Genomic DNA, 13,982 nt, shown 5'->3' on the forward strand with positions numbered 1-13,982 from the left:
TGCGCCATCCCCTCGCATCTTACGCGTCGACATCACGCGTCGTATGCATTTGCTACAGCGGCATAAATCTTACGCGCCTTCATACAATTCAACGATTCTCATGCAATTGCAAGCCAAACTTCATTACTTTGAGAATCCTGTCAATCGATTCCACGATGAGAAGATCACTTGCAATACATCACATGAATGCCTCGTCGCTCCACCAGCCATGGCCGACAACTTTTCCCGTCCTAAACGCCATCGAAACCCCCAGGCACACTTTGAATCCTCTCAAAACCCGGAGCTTCAATACCAAATCTTTGCATTCCGATGCGCGTTGACCCAAGCCCCAGATACCCGGTGGAATCCTATCACCTGGCCGGATAGTCAAGTGTCTAAGTGATTGAATTCCATTCCATGCTGCACGCAGCCGACATAGAAATTCTGCAATGCCCTCGCACCACCCTCATCCTCCTCAGCGATCCCAGTCTTCACGAAGATCTTCCAGTGGTCGCGTCCAGAATGCTTACCGATGATTGCCGTAAGTCGCTGCAGGTTGTGTGCCACCCCTTCGGCAAGCTTGTCATGATCAGGTTGATGTGTATCAGAGTGCACACACAACCAGTCGAAATACTCGCCGTAGCGATCCCAGAGCTGTGAGTGCTCGTTGAAAGGGAGCATCTGATGGAAGAAGCTTCCCATGTTCACCTCCACCGACCTCGGGACGGTCAGGCCCTCCTGCCCCCTGCAAAGCAACGATACCATGCATACCAGAAGGTCGATAAAAATGTACGGATTGCCGTACCGGAGCTGCTCCTCAGAGATCTTGATCTTGATGGTGCGGAATTGGTTGACCGTGTTCCAGATTGGGTTGTTGTGTGAGCTGGGCTGCATAAAGCTGCTGATACCACGAAGACTCTTCGATCGCCAACCACACAAGTACTTGCTCATGTATTCTTCAGTGTTGAGCAGAAGAGAGCCTTTGCCGAAGACGACCCACATCGCCTCTTCCCTCATCGCTTTCGAAATCTGGAGAATGTTGAACCGGCCGGCGTCAGCTTTGACATCTCTACCGTGTTTCGGGCACTGCCTGCGCTTTCGCTCCGACATTCCAGGGTTACAGCAATCTTTGACTGTGACGGGCCTAGAATGTGGGTGTACAAAGTCAGTGTATGTCTTTTATGCAGCTTGTCTGCCGGGGCTCTTACTCGTCGACACCGAACGCGAGGCCGTAGATCTCTTGTCGTAACTCTATCGCCAGTGAATCGAGAGCTCCGAACCCGCCCTTTCCTTCGAGCGATATTGGCTCAGCATGGTCGGGCATGCTTTCTAGGAACTTCCTTGGAGAAGCGTAGTAGTTGTACCCTGGGACAGGACTTGGACATCTAGACAAGTCGGTGAGCTCCGAGATGTCTGACATTTCCGACGCTGTTGGCGATGTATGACGAGATCTATCTTTACCGTTAGCTCTCATGTCGTCAGTCATCATGTCACTGGTGCCGACAAAGAGGTTATCGGCGGCGAGGTTACGGTGAGGAGTAAGAAGCAAGTAACAGCAAACAAGGGGAGTAATATGAGGATACACAGCGCAGGCTCGTGCTTTAGTAATCCGCCTTCACCGCGACAGTGCATAGCGACGGCTTCTCAGGTGACTGACGATTGGCCAGGCATAATAGGTCACCGAGGATTCAATTGGCCAGGCTACAGTTAGGTTTCAATACGATTGGATGTCAAGGGTACACAGTCGGCATAGAGAAAATTAGGAAGAGAAGGCCAACACACACGATAGTTGTGTTGTTATTATGCCAGCCTGTCTTAGTAGTCCTGCGTCTGTCATTCACAGCGCTTTCGTAATAACACCTCTGTTTCTATTTCCAGTTCACGCGAAGCAGCATCATCCATTTTGCTCATTTCCCAGTGCTGCAACAGATCCCGAACGAGAGATGCGCGGCATGAGCAATACCGCTCCAGGCATGCACCTTCAATCGCAAAGTCTGTTATTCTAGATGCATGGGGAGATTCGAAACAAGATACACTACTACGCGCTCGACATGGGTATGTAGCGCACTTTACGCACAGCGCCCAAGCCGTTTGCAACCGATCATGCCGAGCTACAGGATCAGTTCGCGGATATCTTCTCGATGAACCTTCTGATCGCCTGCGAAAGAACATACCGAGAGGTGGGATCCTTGTTTGCGGAAACCACACCTGCAATAGTACCTCTTCATGCCCTCCAGTGACTCCACTCAACTTCTAAACACGCACTCAATTCTTTCTTTCGTGTTGCCATTCTATATCCCCTCGAGGATGAGAGGAAAGAGAGGAAGGGTATAAACTCCGGAAGAGTGACCAACTAACAGTACGGTCGGGCGTTGCTCAAGGCCCTTGAGTTGTACATGCGTGCATCGCAAAGGCTTTGTGAAAATAGGGAGGTGCGCCGGGGTGCGATTTTCGAATATGGATTGCGTTGGCCAACCTGACAACAATTCGTTCGTTCCATCAAGAAGATGGCTAAAGACAAATTCACAAATCGGTCGGTGGGAATTGCATACACTCACGCAGAGACCAGGTCTGTAGCAGAACTTGAGGAACTGGAAAACACTGTCTAGGCTGAGAAGGAGTGCGCCAAAGGTGGTGAGCATATCGCGTTCATCGTACGACTCTTGTATCATGGCATTATCGAGCGTACTCTACCTGCAATTGAGGAAGTCCCTAATCCTCGATGGATGGAACCTCGTCCATGTGGGGTCTCTGATATAACTCACTCCTCCTGGTCTTGCATAGTATTGAGGTTGTGACATTGAGGCATAACGACGCTATGCAGAACGCTCAGGCGGAACTATGCATCTCAAGATATACCAAAGTACAAGGACAATCAATGCAAGTCTTTCTCTATACATCATGTTCAGTAAGTGAGAGGATATCCTATTTCGAACCAACGTTTATCGGGACAAATTTACTGTGTACCTTTGCAGGCGTTGTTTTGCACCATCACTTTTTTCCAACTCCCAAGGCGATGTTTGGCTATGACAGTGAGACTTCGATATTGCGGTGATCTTACAGACTGTGTGTCAAGATTGTGTCTACCACCATCCGTAGCCTGCCTTCGTTACGTCCAAGAAGGCTGTCCGCCATCATCGATGGAACTAAAGTAGCGGCGACCCACGAAGCGTATCTTTTGTTCGACTTTAAGCCTCAATTTACCCTCCAAGGCGGTTGCATGCACGAAAATTACGAAATTCTCGGCAAGTTTCAGGTATTGTCAAATTGAGAAGAGAAGATACATGACAATTCCGACTAGACAGCCATGTACTACAGATTGTGCATGGCGATGCAAAATTTTGGTATCGTCGAGGAAGTGAGCTGTTGTTTGTAACTGAGACGTTCGTTAAACATCTTACCTAGCGCCTAGAATTGGGTGGAGAGACTGACCGCTGAGGACGTGCACCAGGCTAGGACGCGCGTCCGGCAGTAAGCTGAGATGGTATATTAAGCCGACAAAGACGCTCCGAGTTGATAAACCCTATGCAGACTAACCAAGATAAATTGTGGTAAGTAATCATGGGAGTAAAAAGAGTGGATGTTCGAATAGTGCGTGAAGCTATATCTCAGTTGTTGTTTACTCCAGCTGGTAGTAGACGAAAATAAGCTGCTCACAACTTCTGCAAACTGAATAATACCTATACGAAAAGAACATTTTGAGTAGGCGCTATCGAAAATATAGAAACTCGAATACTTGGGATCGGAGAGATTGTACTCGTGTTGGGCCGAATGGGGTACGAGCGTTGCGGTGAGGCTGGATGAACCCGCGGACGTCCGAAGCATCCAGTCACCTATGGCAGGTCCAGCGGTATCACAACCACGGACGGTCTTTTTGACTAGCATTACCCTTGGTGCCGGACCATCAATGACCATAAGTACATTTTGAGGTTCTTAGCCATGTAGACTATATAAGTATCTTCCTCCAGTAGAACTTCGAATCCTTCAACACTCCACACATAACTCATAAAATCAGCAACTATTCCTAAATATGAAGCTCTTTGTCATTGCAGCTATATTTTTGGGTATGGTATCGGCGCAAAGGTCACCGGGGGCAAGTCGACTCTTCCCCGTGTTCTACATATCTAGTTCATGGCTAACCTGATAAAGCTCTGCTTTGGAGACGGTAGTCAGGCGGGAGTATGCGTTCCTAACCGTCAAGAACCTAACCAGCCATGTTCTGGGGTATGTGGCGATAGTGTCCTCTTTTACCTGATTGCAGTAACCACATCGTACTTACTCTCTCCCTAGAATTCTCCATGCAGAGGCGACATGAACGATTGCACAATTGGTGCTGCAGCTGACGAGCTCGCAAGCTGCACATAGGCGAGTTAGAGCTTGCAAAAGAAATGAGCTGGTTTTTGGCGGGAAGGGTTCATAGACACACACTAGTATCTACCAGACATCCTCTGAGTAGCCTTACTTACCTCGAACCTAACATGCGGTAATGGGGTAAAGCATTGACCAGCCCTTGAAAACACTCCGCTTCCAGTTTTGGTGGCGTACCAGCGATTCATCACCGCTCATTCTTCTTGTCGCGCCCTTGCTAAAAGTCCTGAACTTACTGCATTTCTCACCTGTGGGATTATCCATCTCTGATCTCAGTGCTTGCGATTCAGCAAATCTTTGGTCGCTTCTTCAATCAACCTCTTTTGCAACTTCTCCAAGTCGTACCCGCCATGGGACTGCTCGATCTTCCACCTGAGATCTTCGAACGCATTATCACGCACTATGTGGACGCTCGTGGTATCCGACGAGCTTGGCGGCGTCGCGATGTGTGCAGTAAGTCGTGTGAATTACCACTCGTTTCCGAAGAGTTTGCTGACGTCTACAGGGACTTTTCACGACCATATCAACACCGAAGTGCTTGGCAGACAGCCGGCTTCGGCTTACTTGAGTAGAAGCGACTCTCTTTTCGTACGAAACATCCTCAGCTCCTTCCTCGAGTATCGCTCCTTCGCACTCTACGGAGCCCATGATGTTCTTCCCACTCATACCAACAAAATCGTCAACATCTTCGTTAGCGTCGCCGGCGATACCTCGCCTAAGCAACACTTGGTCTGGATTCGTAGAGTTTCCGAGGCTTTGGTGAGAAGCTATACGATTCCGAATGCCTGCAAGCTCGCTTATAAGCCAAACGACAAGGACCGAAGCAATCTCGCATTATCGTCAGGACAGCAGGAGGCTTTCAATATCGCGATCATTATGGGCGAGAAGGATGTCGTTTCCGCACATGCTGCCGAGCAAGGTGTATCTATGTGGGCCAAAAAAGCGGCAGGATTGAATCTGGGTCATCCGCTCGAGCTTGCGACACGCCGTGGTAATCTCGATATGGTGGAGATCCTGTTGGCTCATGCTCAGCGGTCGACCGTCATCAAAGACATGAAGCAACAAACTAGTACAGTCGTGAAAAGCATAGGACATGCTCTACAAGGCAATGAACCTATTGCGCTGGCCGTGCTGGATTGGTACTTATCGAACGTAAAACGTTCCGACGCATGGCAACGACTAGATTGGTTCCGAGAGGCCTGTAGATCCGGCATGACACGCTTCCTCACTAGACTGATTGAGGGAGTAACACCATTCTTGAGCGACTTACTCAGGACGGGTTTCCTTCAAATCGCTAACCCGGATTGCGACCGATCCGTACGAATCCTCCCTCGTAAGGTTCAGCACTTCGACGCTCTCATCTTATGTTTTTTGGACGTCGGTCTGTTTGACCGCAGCAACATCAACTCATGCGAGCGAAACAGCAGTATGTTTGGTGGAAACCCGGACGGTTTGCTCGACGTTGCGGTACGAAGCGGAATCCTGGATGTTATCCAGCGCGTTTTGGATGCTGGTGCACACGCTGATGGAATACTCTCTGGGGCTAGGGAGATGTCATATCCTCTACGCGAAGCTGTTCAACGAAAGCGTTTCGATGTCGTCAAGCTGCTGGTCGAGTATGACGCTGACCCACATTCCGATCTTGGTGCGTAAGCTGCTAGATAACTCAATCTCTATGGTTTCGGTAAGTCCTACTTTCTTTGGCGCGGATTGACAATGTTTGGAGGTCTTCTCAACGTTTCGGCAAACAAGTGTACAAACACTGATACGGCACAGGTATCTAGACTGCTGTATGACGGATACAAGTGCAGTGACTATTAAGGGATTGACTGCCGCTGGGCGAGGGAACGGCGTAGTTGCGCGGGCTAGATACGCAGTTTCCGGGAACGGGGCATTTACCACCTATCCCGAGATGAGATGCACTGTCGGAGAGGATCTGTAGCTAGTCATGTTCTCTTATGCCTTAAAATTAGTGAGCTGATAATGGTGTTATGCGCGCTGAGAATCGACGTTTGTAGTTGGTTTAGTTTCGGAGGTGAATGCCAGGTGTGGAGCCGTCCCGAACAAAGAGTCGTAGCACTAGTTCAGGGGCCTTGCCCAGCCACTTCTCCACCCCTTCCCAACTCTGACTAATATAGAGGAGACTGGAGGTATTGAAGATGCGAAGCGGAACAGGATGTGCGTATAAGTAGTAAAAAGCTGCCCATGAAACCTAGACCAAAGCATAGGTGTGCGCAACTTGAATGCTGGCACATGAAGACGGAGCTGCTGTGGGTGGTGCGAGTCAAAAAAACGATGACGTAGAGATTCTCAGCGAACATGGTTTGTGCACACGAGACTGGATCCTAATCATGTAAGTTCTTAGTGATATATGTTCCGCATCTTTTGTCTAAGAGCTACAAGGTCAGTAACTGATGAGGGCCAATGTAGTTCGCACATAGCTGTCAAGCGTACGTAAGCGGAAATAAATGAAGCCATGACCAATGTATTGGCCAAGGGTTGTTTCTAGAGGTAAATATCTACATGAATCCAAGGTAGTGGTCATCCAATTTTCCATAGGTAATGCGATTGAAACATGCGGCAAAGCATTAGCTCCTTTGAACTGGATCAAACTAGCAGGTGGAGGCACCGTTCGGTGTACCGCTCTTATAGGCACCCGTCTTGTCGCCGAGGCACTCAGCTAGAACACAAAATTAGCAATACGTCCCAATAACAATAGACTTGTAATCTGACTCACCAACAGTAACCAACTTGAGGTTGTTGTTCTTCGCCCAGCTGATCAACCACGGAGTCAAAGTGTTGACCGTAGAAGCATAAGTCTCGTGCATGAGAGGGATGTGGCCATTTCCGCTGGTTCCGGCTTGTTGGAACTTCTGCTGGCTCTGCTGTGGCGTCTTGCCGTTCCAGTCCTCGGAATCGACATCATCGGTGATGACGCGGTATCCAAGCGTCTTCATCGTTGGGAGGACGTTTCCGCCGGTGGCGAGGTAGGGAGGACGCATGTAGGTCGGCTTCACGCCGATGATGTTGACAAGAGCCTGTTCAAGACGCGTCATCTGGGATGTAAGGTCGTTGGTGGAGAGAGAGCCAAAGTTCTGCGGGTGGGACCAGGTGTGGGATGCGATCTGGTGACCGGCTTTGTAGGCGTTCTGGAGAGCGCTCTTTTGGTTGTAGATGCATCCTGGATCTGTTAGAGGGTGCCTTCAGACTACAATGGAGATGAATGCTGCGCATACCGTATAGCGAACCGGTGACGAAAAAAGTGCCCTTGGCTCCACCAGCGGTCAAGGTATCGACGAGCTTTTGTGTGTACTGAGATGGGCCGTCATCGTACGCGAGAGCGATCTGGCCAGGCGCTGCGCATTTGGTGATAACTTGTCCTGCTGCAGGCCCAGCCTGCCTCATGACATTGAGAGGGTCTGGAATCGGCCCAGCGATGGCAACCGCAGCGAATGTCGCGACAATGAAAGATTTGAGACCCATGTTGATGAAAGACCCACGATTGTGTTTTCGAGATGCCCAAACTATTGCTCAGTACCCACCATCTTTATGTATAAACGCCAAGGCTCCGCCCGCTGTCCTGATATCATTCCCGTGAAGCTTAGGGGCTCTTGGCTCGTTTATGGTAAACGACATGCTTAAACCGGGTCATCGGAAGCGGCGAAAGAACCCTGTCCGGCAGATATCCGCTCAGGTGTTTGGTAACACTGTCGGCGTGGTGGTGCTTTCGCCAAGGTTATTGGGGCACAAACACCCACCGCGAGTCAACACAGATACACAAAAATCCACGGCCCTCCGTGTAACGTATTGGGTAGAGCCCCGATGATTCAAAACCACAGCGACGACGATATGCCCTTCACCCGAAGAATGATCAGATGAATTCGCCGCGTTTCATTCCTACCGGTAGATTGCCGCCGGCTAAAGTCAAAATCTGGGGAAGCTTGGAAACGCGCCAAGTGGAGCCGCGTGACATGTCGCGAAATTAGAACGCAGGTCGAGAAGGCGGCTGGAAAGAGTCCTCCGAAGTTATTCAGGCATGATGTCTTCTCGCGATCCGCTGCGACATTGCACTCCATGCAATAGTTCCTGTCGGCCGCTGCTAATCTCATATCGGATTGATGCAGTGGCTGCACGCCACTAGAGCTGTGCGAGGCGTCTATGGGAGTCAGGGTCTCTACTCAAGACGAGGTATGTGTGACAAACCGTTGTGTGCTGAATTCGACGACGCCCGGTGGCCCATCAGACCACATGTCATACTGTCCATTTGCGTCTGTCGTGTCACCAGGTATCGCAACAGGCATCCTTTCGACGAACTTACTGAACAGCGTCTCGTCTGATGGCGGATACGGCTGCTGGAAGACCAAATTTGTCGCTGAATTGACGACATATGCTAAGCGTCGTCCTTCTGGCGAGTCAAAGCCGCCCAAAGCCTGCCATGCCATCCTTATAGCCACATAGGCTATGGTGTTCGATTGCGGTGCACCCTCGCGCTGTTCGTATTCTTTTAACTCAAGGCATTTGGCAATGCTCATCGCGGCAGCATTCCGCAATGCAGCATTAACAGGCGAAGGAGACAGTGAATCCTTGATTTGAAGGACGCATATGTATGCAGTATTGTAGAGCATGTACGCTGTTGCAGAGACGTGGTTGGCCACTCCTAGTGCCTTCGCCATGTCTGACTGCTCCGTCACTTCAGCGAGTTGGTTTCGATTCAAAGCCTCCCAGAGCGGATATAGCGCCTCCAGACTGTTCAAAACAGTTTCCACTTCGGTAAGCAACGGTTCGCAACTTTCTAATATGACTCTTGAGGCAAGTAGAACATTGCGGCGGCCAATGAGGCGGGTACAATCTGCTAGAATGGTAAAAATGTGATGCTGAAAATACCCTGCCTCGCTAGCCTGTACAGGTGGAACCTGCTTCCATTCTTCCTCGGAGTACAAAGAGGTCCTGGACTCCGCGAGTGAGCCAACAATGGAGAGAATGCGCAAGCCGCGGAAAATGGTAGCGGTAGTACCGTCGGATTCTTTCGGCGGACCTCGTAGCATCGCGATAGCATCGAGGCCTCGCTGGTGTTTTAGGAAGTTTCTCGGCCCAGTAGGCAAGAAAATCTCGAGAAGCATACAAGACAGCGCCGTCAGCAGAGTCTCGTTCGTCAACTGCAATTCTGGGTGGGCAAGATGCGAATTGAGCTGCCGCAGCACCTCACTATACTGGGCGTAACCTTTGTTTGTAATGTAGTCCTGCCGATGTTGGCTTCCGAAAAAGGTAACGGACAAAGTTAGTATTCCTTTTCGCAATAGATCAAGACCGGGGTTATCGCTTCCTATGGATGCACCGTAGTTCTCAACCATGTTGCAGGCTATTTCGACAGGACCTCCGCGCAGCAAGGTCTTGCGGGTGTACGCCAAGCAGATGTCATCTTCGAACGCTGCAAGCGATAGTTGGCTCGGACTAGCTATCTTGACAACTGCACTCTGAGCTGCGCTTGTTGATTTGGTTTCGAATGCCGTGCTCTGATTGATCCAAGTTAGATCTTTAGGCCCTTCGCACTCTAGACCACGCTTTATGCATTGTCCGCACACAGGGCGTTTCTCGTCTTGTCTTGTCAGCACAGGTGCCAGGCCTCGATGGTCGTGAGATGAGCGAATGGGCACATACCGCATTTCACACGCCGGCGGCGACAGTTGGTACAGCCTTTCGAACGGCCACCGCGGCTGACCATACTTTTTTGTGCCACGATCAGGAACAAAAGTGCTCTCCGTTGCCGGTTCACGTCACGAGTACGAAGACGTCTGAACACGGTATATCGCGGTACGTGACGTAGTATGATTTTCTGTTTGGATTTTTTATTGATCTTACATCGGCGAGATTTATGGTACACATATTGAGAGGATAGGAAGAAAAGTAGTCGTCGAGGCTTCGTGGCTGAGTTCGCAAAGAATTCCCCTCGTGTCGGACAACGAAGAACGGAGCGGATTTAGGCAGACGCTAACTCTTGGCAGGAGGCCCGAAGATGACGACTCCACCCACAACGGGAATCGTGAAGCTTGCTCGCTTGCTACCGATGTCAGCAAAACGAACAAGAAATCGGTAATAAGCTATCTGCATCACACAATAGGTATATATCAGGCAGCAGTTGAGGCGGGCTCTATATAGCGAGCCGGAATTATGTGTCAATTTAGGGACCTCTGAGGTGATAAACTATTAAGCATCTGTAGCGACTGGACATTGCCATAACAGAAAGGAAACGAAACTTCATGACAAGTCTCGAGGCGGGAGCGGACATCCCACCATGCCACTCAACCGCCTAATCGCAAAGTCGAGAACTCTTACTAAAGTCAAATATTACTCGGACTTCAAGGTTCTCGACCAATGGCCATCGCGCTACATGCCGATCATCCTCTTGACCATGCCCTGTGCCAACTGAGCGACCTGAATGTTATTGCAGCGCTCCTCGTTACCACCGATAGCACTGGCCTCACATCCGTCGGGGTAGAAGAAACTGGCTAGCGCGATGATGATATAGGCAGCAATCAGTAGACTACCCTCGAGGTAGTTACTGCGACCGTCCAACACCAAAAAGTTCACCACCAATACAGTGACGAATAGTGCGACAGTCTCGAAGATGTTGAAATAAAGTGTCATCTCCTTGCCCATGATCCAGCCAAGAATGACAATGACAGGCGTGATGAAGATGGCGATCTGGATAGAGGAGCCAACAGCGATACCGATAGAGAGGTCCATCTTGTTCTTCATGGCGACAGTAACAGCTGTGACGTGCTCTGCGGCGTTACCCACAATGGGAAGGATAATGAGACCGATGAACGCTTGACTAATACCGGAAGTTTCGACCATGGGTTCGATAGCGTCACTCATGAAGTCGGCGCAGACAGCAACGAGACCTGTACTGATCAAAAGCATGAAGATGGCCGCTTTGATAGACATATCAGATGCTTCTTCGTCTTCGTCATCCTCGGTGAGTGTCATGGCTGCCTGGGGAGAGACAGCAGGATGTTTGACTGCGCTGCCTGTGGAATCGGCGCGGCCAATTTGGTCTGGAAGAGACTTGGATCGTCGGAGAGGTGCACGCAGAGCCGCGTTGTCGCGAGGTGCTGCCATACGAATGTTGGGCGCGGGCCCGCCAAACGGAGCGAGGTTTTGGGGGTTCGAGAAGACGTTGTTCGAGAGCAGGGAAGGGAGGGCTGGGCGGTTGTATCTGCGTGAGTTCATCGGAGCAGCAACATCCTGCTGTGTCTCCTCAGCGAAGGTAACCTTGGGCGCGATCTCATTGGGTGTGATCTCCTTCTCAGGAATGGTGTCAATCTTGTTACGATCACGGCGGTCCTTCTTGCTCTTCTTGTTTTTGCGTTTTTCCTTCTTCGTCAAGGATCGCGAGGTATGCGAGGCGGCTTCGAAGTCGCGAACGACTGGGACGTATTGATCATTATCGGCTTCATCACCACTCATGACGTCGAATGAGTGTCGGCGAGAGGTGATGGGAGCTGCATTGTTGGCGGTGACAACGCTGCTGGTCCTCTCCGTCTCGAAAGGACTTTGGTTCAGCTCGGCAGAGGGGGAGCTCAGGGCCGAAAGTGCACCATCGTCTTTGGAGCTAGCACTGGATTTGCGGCGAAGCCTCTTGACCATACGTTTGGCCTTCTTCTTCATAGTACCATCAGAATTGTTTGAAGAACTGTCGCTGTCGCTGCTGCTAGAGCTGGATGAAGAGTCGGAACTGGACGAGTCGAATGCACCGGCGAGAACACCAGGATGCGATTCCTCGTCAATAATATGTTGGGGTGTGCTAGCATAGAGATAGCGATGACTCTTGAGCTGGAAGAGAAGGTACAAGCCGTAAACCAGTAATAGAATGACGCTGGTACCGCGACTGACGGACAGTGTCTCGTGGTCGGCAATGGCATTGTCCTCGAAAGCAGCATGGAAGGCAGTGGGCAGCAGAAGACTCATTACGGCAAGAGCCAGCATGACACCACTCATCTGAGTGACAGTGTTGTTGTAAACCTGCTCCTGGTATTTCAGACCACCAAGTAGGAAGGCCATGCCCAGGATGAGAAGCAGGTTGGCGAGGATGGACCCGAGCAAAGACGCCTGCACGACCTCGATTTGGTCAGAGGCGAGCAGGATGATGAAGAGGATCAACTCGACAGCGTTTCCGAAGGATACGTTGAGCAGTGCACCAAGCGCATCTCCAACACGGGCAGCGACAACTTCGGTTGCGTGCGCGAGCAGGCCAGCCAGTGGAATGATGGCAATGGCGTTCATGGAGAAAACAATCTCGGGCTTCAGGTGCACAAGCTTGACTACAATACCAAGAGGCACGAAGACAAGCAGGACGTTGATCCAGCTATGTGTGATGGCATTCTTGGTGTGGGATATGAATCGGAGGCTTCCGTTCTTGATACGCACAGACGAATAGAACGGACGCTTCTCGGATCCTATGGCGGAAGGCGTCTTTCCATCAGCCGCGGTATTAACGCTGCCATCTTCAATGTCTGTAGAGTTATTGTCGGACGCGACAGGCTTCTCATTGTGGTCGCTGTTGGTGGTGCCGGGCGCACTACGCGACGGGTTGCTGCCATCTAGGCCAGGATGGGCGGTCGTGTGGGGGTTGTGGGTCGGAAGGACGTCGGTCTGAGTGTCTTTCTTGCGTCCCAAGCCAAGTGCAGATGCTGCCTTAGACTTGAAGCTGCGTATAGAGGGGTCGTCAGGTTCTCCCATCGGTTTTGGTGTTGTAGAGTTTGGGTGGTTGTTGCGTACAAAGATGTACTTTGGGGGCGGCGGTAGAAGTGTGGCCAAGTAAGTGAGGCGGTGGCCGCGCCTTCCTTATCAATGCTCGGCAAGCTTGAACCGGCTTGGTATGTGCTTACTGCTCGAGTGGATCTCGGAATTCTGGCGAATGACGTACATCATCCAGCCGGATTGGCTACACGTGGACAGCGCGCACAGCCTCAGTGGCGCGCTACGTCTTGCTTGCTTGCATCTGCAATGATTCTTGTTTGCGCCATGAGTCTAGAAGGTGGCTGAAGGATGTTGGCTTCATTGCGCATCAAACAGGTATCCGATGCGGTTTGCCTAGGAAATGCAAAGGGAAGGTGCGCTGCGACGCGTTATCACAGCATCCCTGACGTGTTCTGGGAACAGCAAGCGCGAGGCGACGACTAGGAAGCCGCCAGCATCGGCCTTTCCCCGCACGGCCATCATCATCAATCCGAAAGCTGTTGATCCCTAACAAACAATCGCGCCCAGCTTCGCCTTCTGACGTTCACTTAGACATCGAACCCCCTAGTCTCTCAATCTAGACTGTCCACGATACCTCAGGTTACAGGGATGATGCCGAGATCATAGCTCGGCCAACGCACGCCATTTGTCTTTTGCCTTATCCCCGAATGCTTAGCACGCTTATACCACCTAGTACACGACAAAACCACTAGATGTCCACTTGAAGACGTACGTACTCAAACGACACTAGGCAAAAGCAGAATTGGAGCAAGACTTTTATCTTCGAGGATGACTCTTGAGTTCAGTATGAAACAGAGAGCTTATAGAAGCGACAACGAGTTCATGCTGCAAGTGGTGCACAGATCAGTAAGAGTGAATATGGTGACAACATTTGT

General features: G+C 50.7%; 5 protein-coding genes across 5 annotated transcripts; 1 reads left to right on the forward strand and 4 right to left on the reverse strand.

Moving 5' to 3' along the window:
• Window positions 1–366: 366 nt before the first annotated feature.
• ALTATR162_LOCUS9971 (uncharacterized protein) lies at window positions 367–1,399 on the reverse strand (the record flags this gene model as incomplete). Its single annotated transcript, XM_043317607.1, has 2 exons — window positions 367–1,123; window positions 1,188–1,399. The coding sequence occupies 2 exons, from the start codon at window positions 1,397–1,399 to the stop codon at window positions 367–369; spliced, it is 969 nt and encodes a 322-aa protein (XP_043173542.1).
• A 3,298-nt stretch (window positions 1,400–4,697) lies between these two features.
• Window positions 4,698–6,000, forward strand: ALTATR162_LOCUS9972 (uncharacterized protein; the record flags this gene model as incomplete). The annotated part of the gene is made up of 2 exons (XM_043317608.1): window positions 4,698–4,800; window positions 4,853–6,000. 2 exons carry the CDS (start codon window positions 4,698–4,700, stop codon window positions 5,998–6,000), a joined length of 1,251 nt encoding a protein of 416 aa, XP_043173543.1.
• Window positions 6,001–6,959: 959 nt separating this feature from the next.
• On the reverse strand, window positions 6,960–7,830 carry ALTATR162_LOCUS9973 (uncharacterized protein; the record flags this gene model as incomplete). The annotated part of the gene is made up of 3 exons (XM_043317609.1): window positions 6,960–7,027; window positions 7,085–7,528; window positions 7,584–7,830. 3 exons carry the CDS (start codon window positions 7,828–7,830, stop codon window positions 6,960–6,962), a joined length of 759 nt encoding a protein of 252 aa, XP_043173544.1.
• A 654-nt stretch (window positions 7,831–8,484) lies between these two features.
• Window positions 8,485–10,069, reverse strand: ALTATR162_LOCUS9974 (uncharacterized protein; the record flags this gene model as incomplete). The annotated part of the gene is made up of 3 exons (XM_043317610.1): window positions 8,485–8,503; window positions 8,551–9,943; window positions 10,006–10,069. 3 exons carry the CDS (start codon window positions 10,067–10,069, stop codon window positions 8,485–8,487), a joined length of 1,476 nt encoding a protein of 491 aa, XP_043173545.1.
• Window positions 10,070–10,731: 662 nt separating this feature from the next.
• On the reverse strand, window positions 10,732–13,086 carry ALTATR162_LOCUS9975 (uncharacterized protein; the record flags this gene model as incomplete). Its single annotated transcript, XM_043317611.1, has 1 exon — window positions 10,732–13,086. One exon carries the CDS (start codon window positions 13,084–13,086, stop codon window positions 10,732–10,734), a length of 2,355 nt encoding a protein of 784 aa, XP_043173546.1.
• Window positions 13,087–13,982: the final 896 nt, after the last annotated feature.

The sequence above is a fragment of the Alternaria atra genome, assembly GCF_907166805.1.
Source record: "Alternaria atra isolate CS162 genome assembly, contig: 32, whole genome shotgun sequence".
In the NCBI taxonomy this organism is placed as follows: Eukaryota; Fungi; Ascomycota; class Dothideomycetes; order Pleosporales; family Pleosporaceae; genus Alternaria; species Alternaria atra.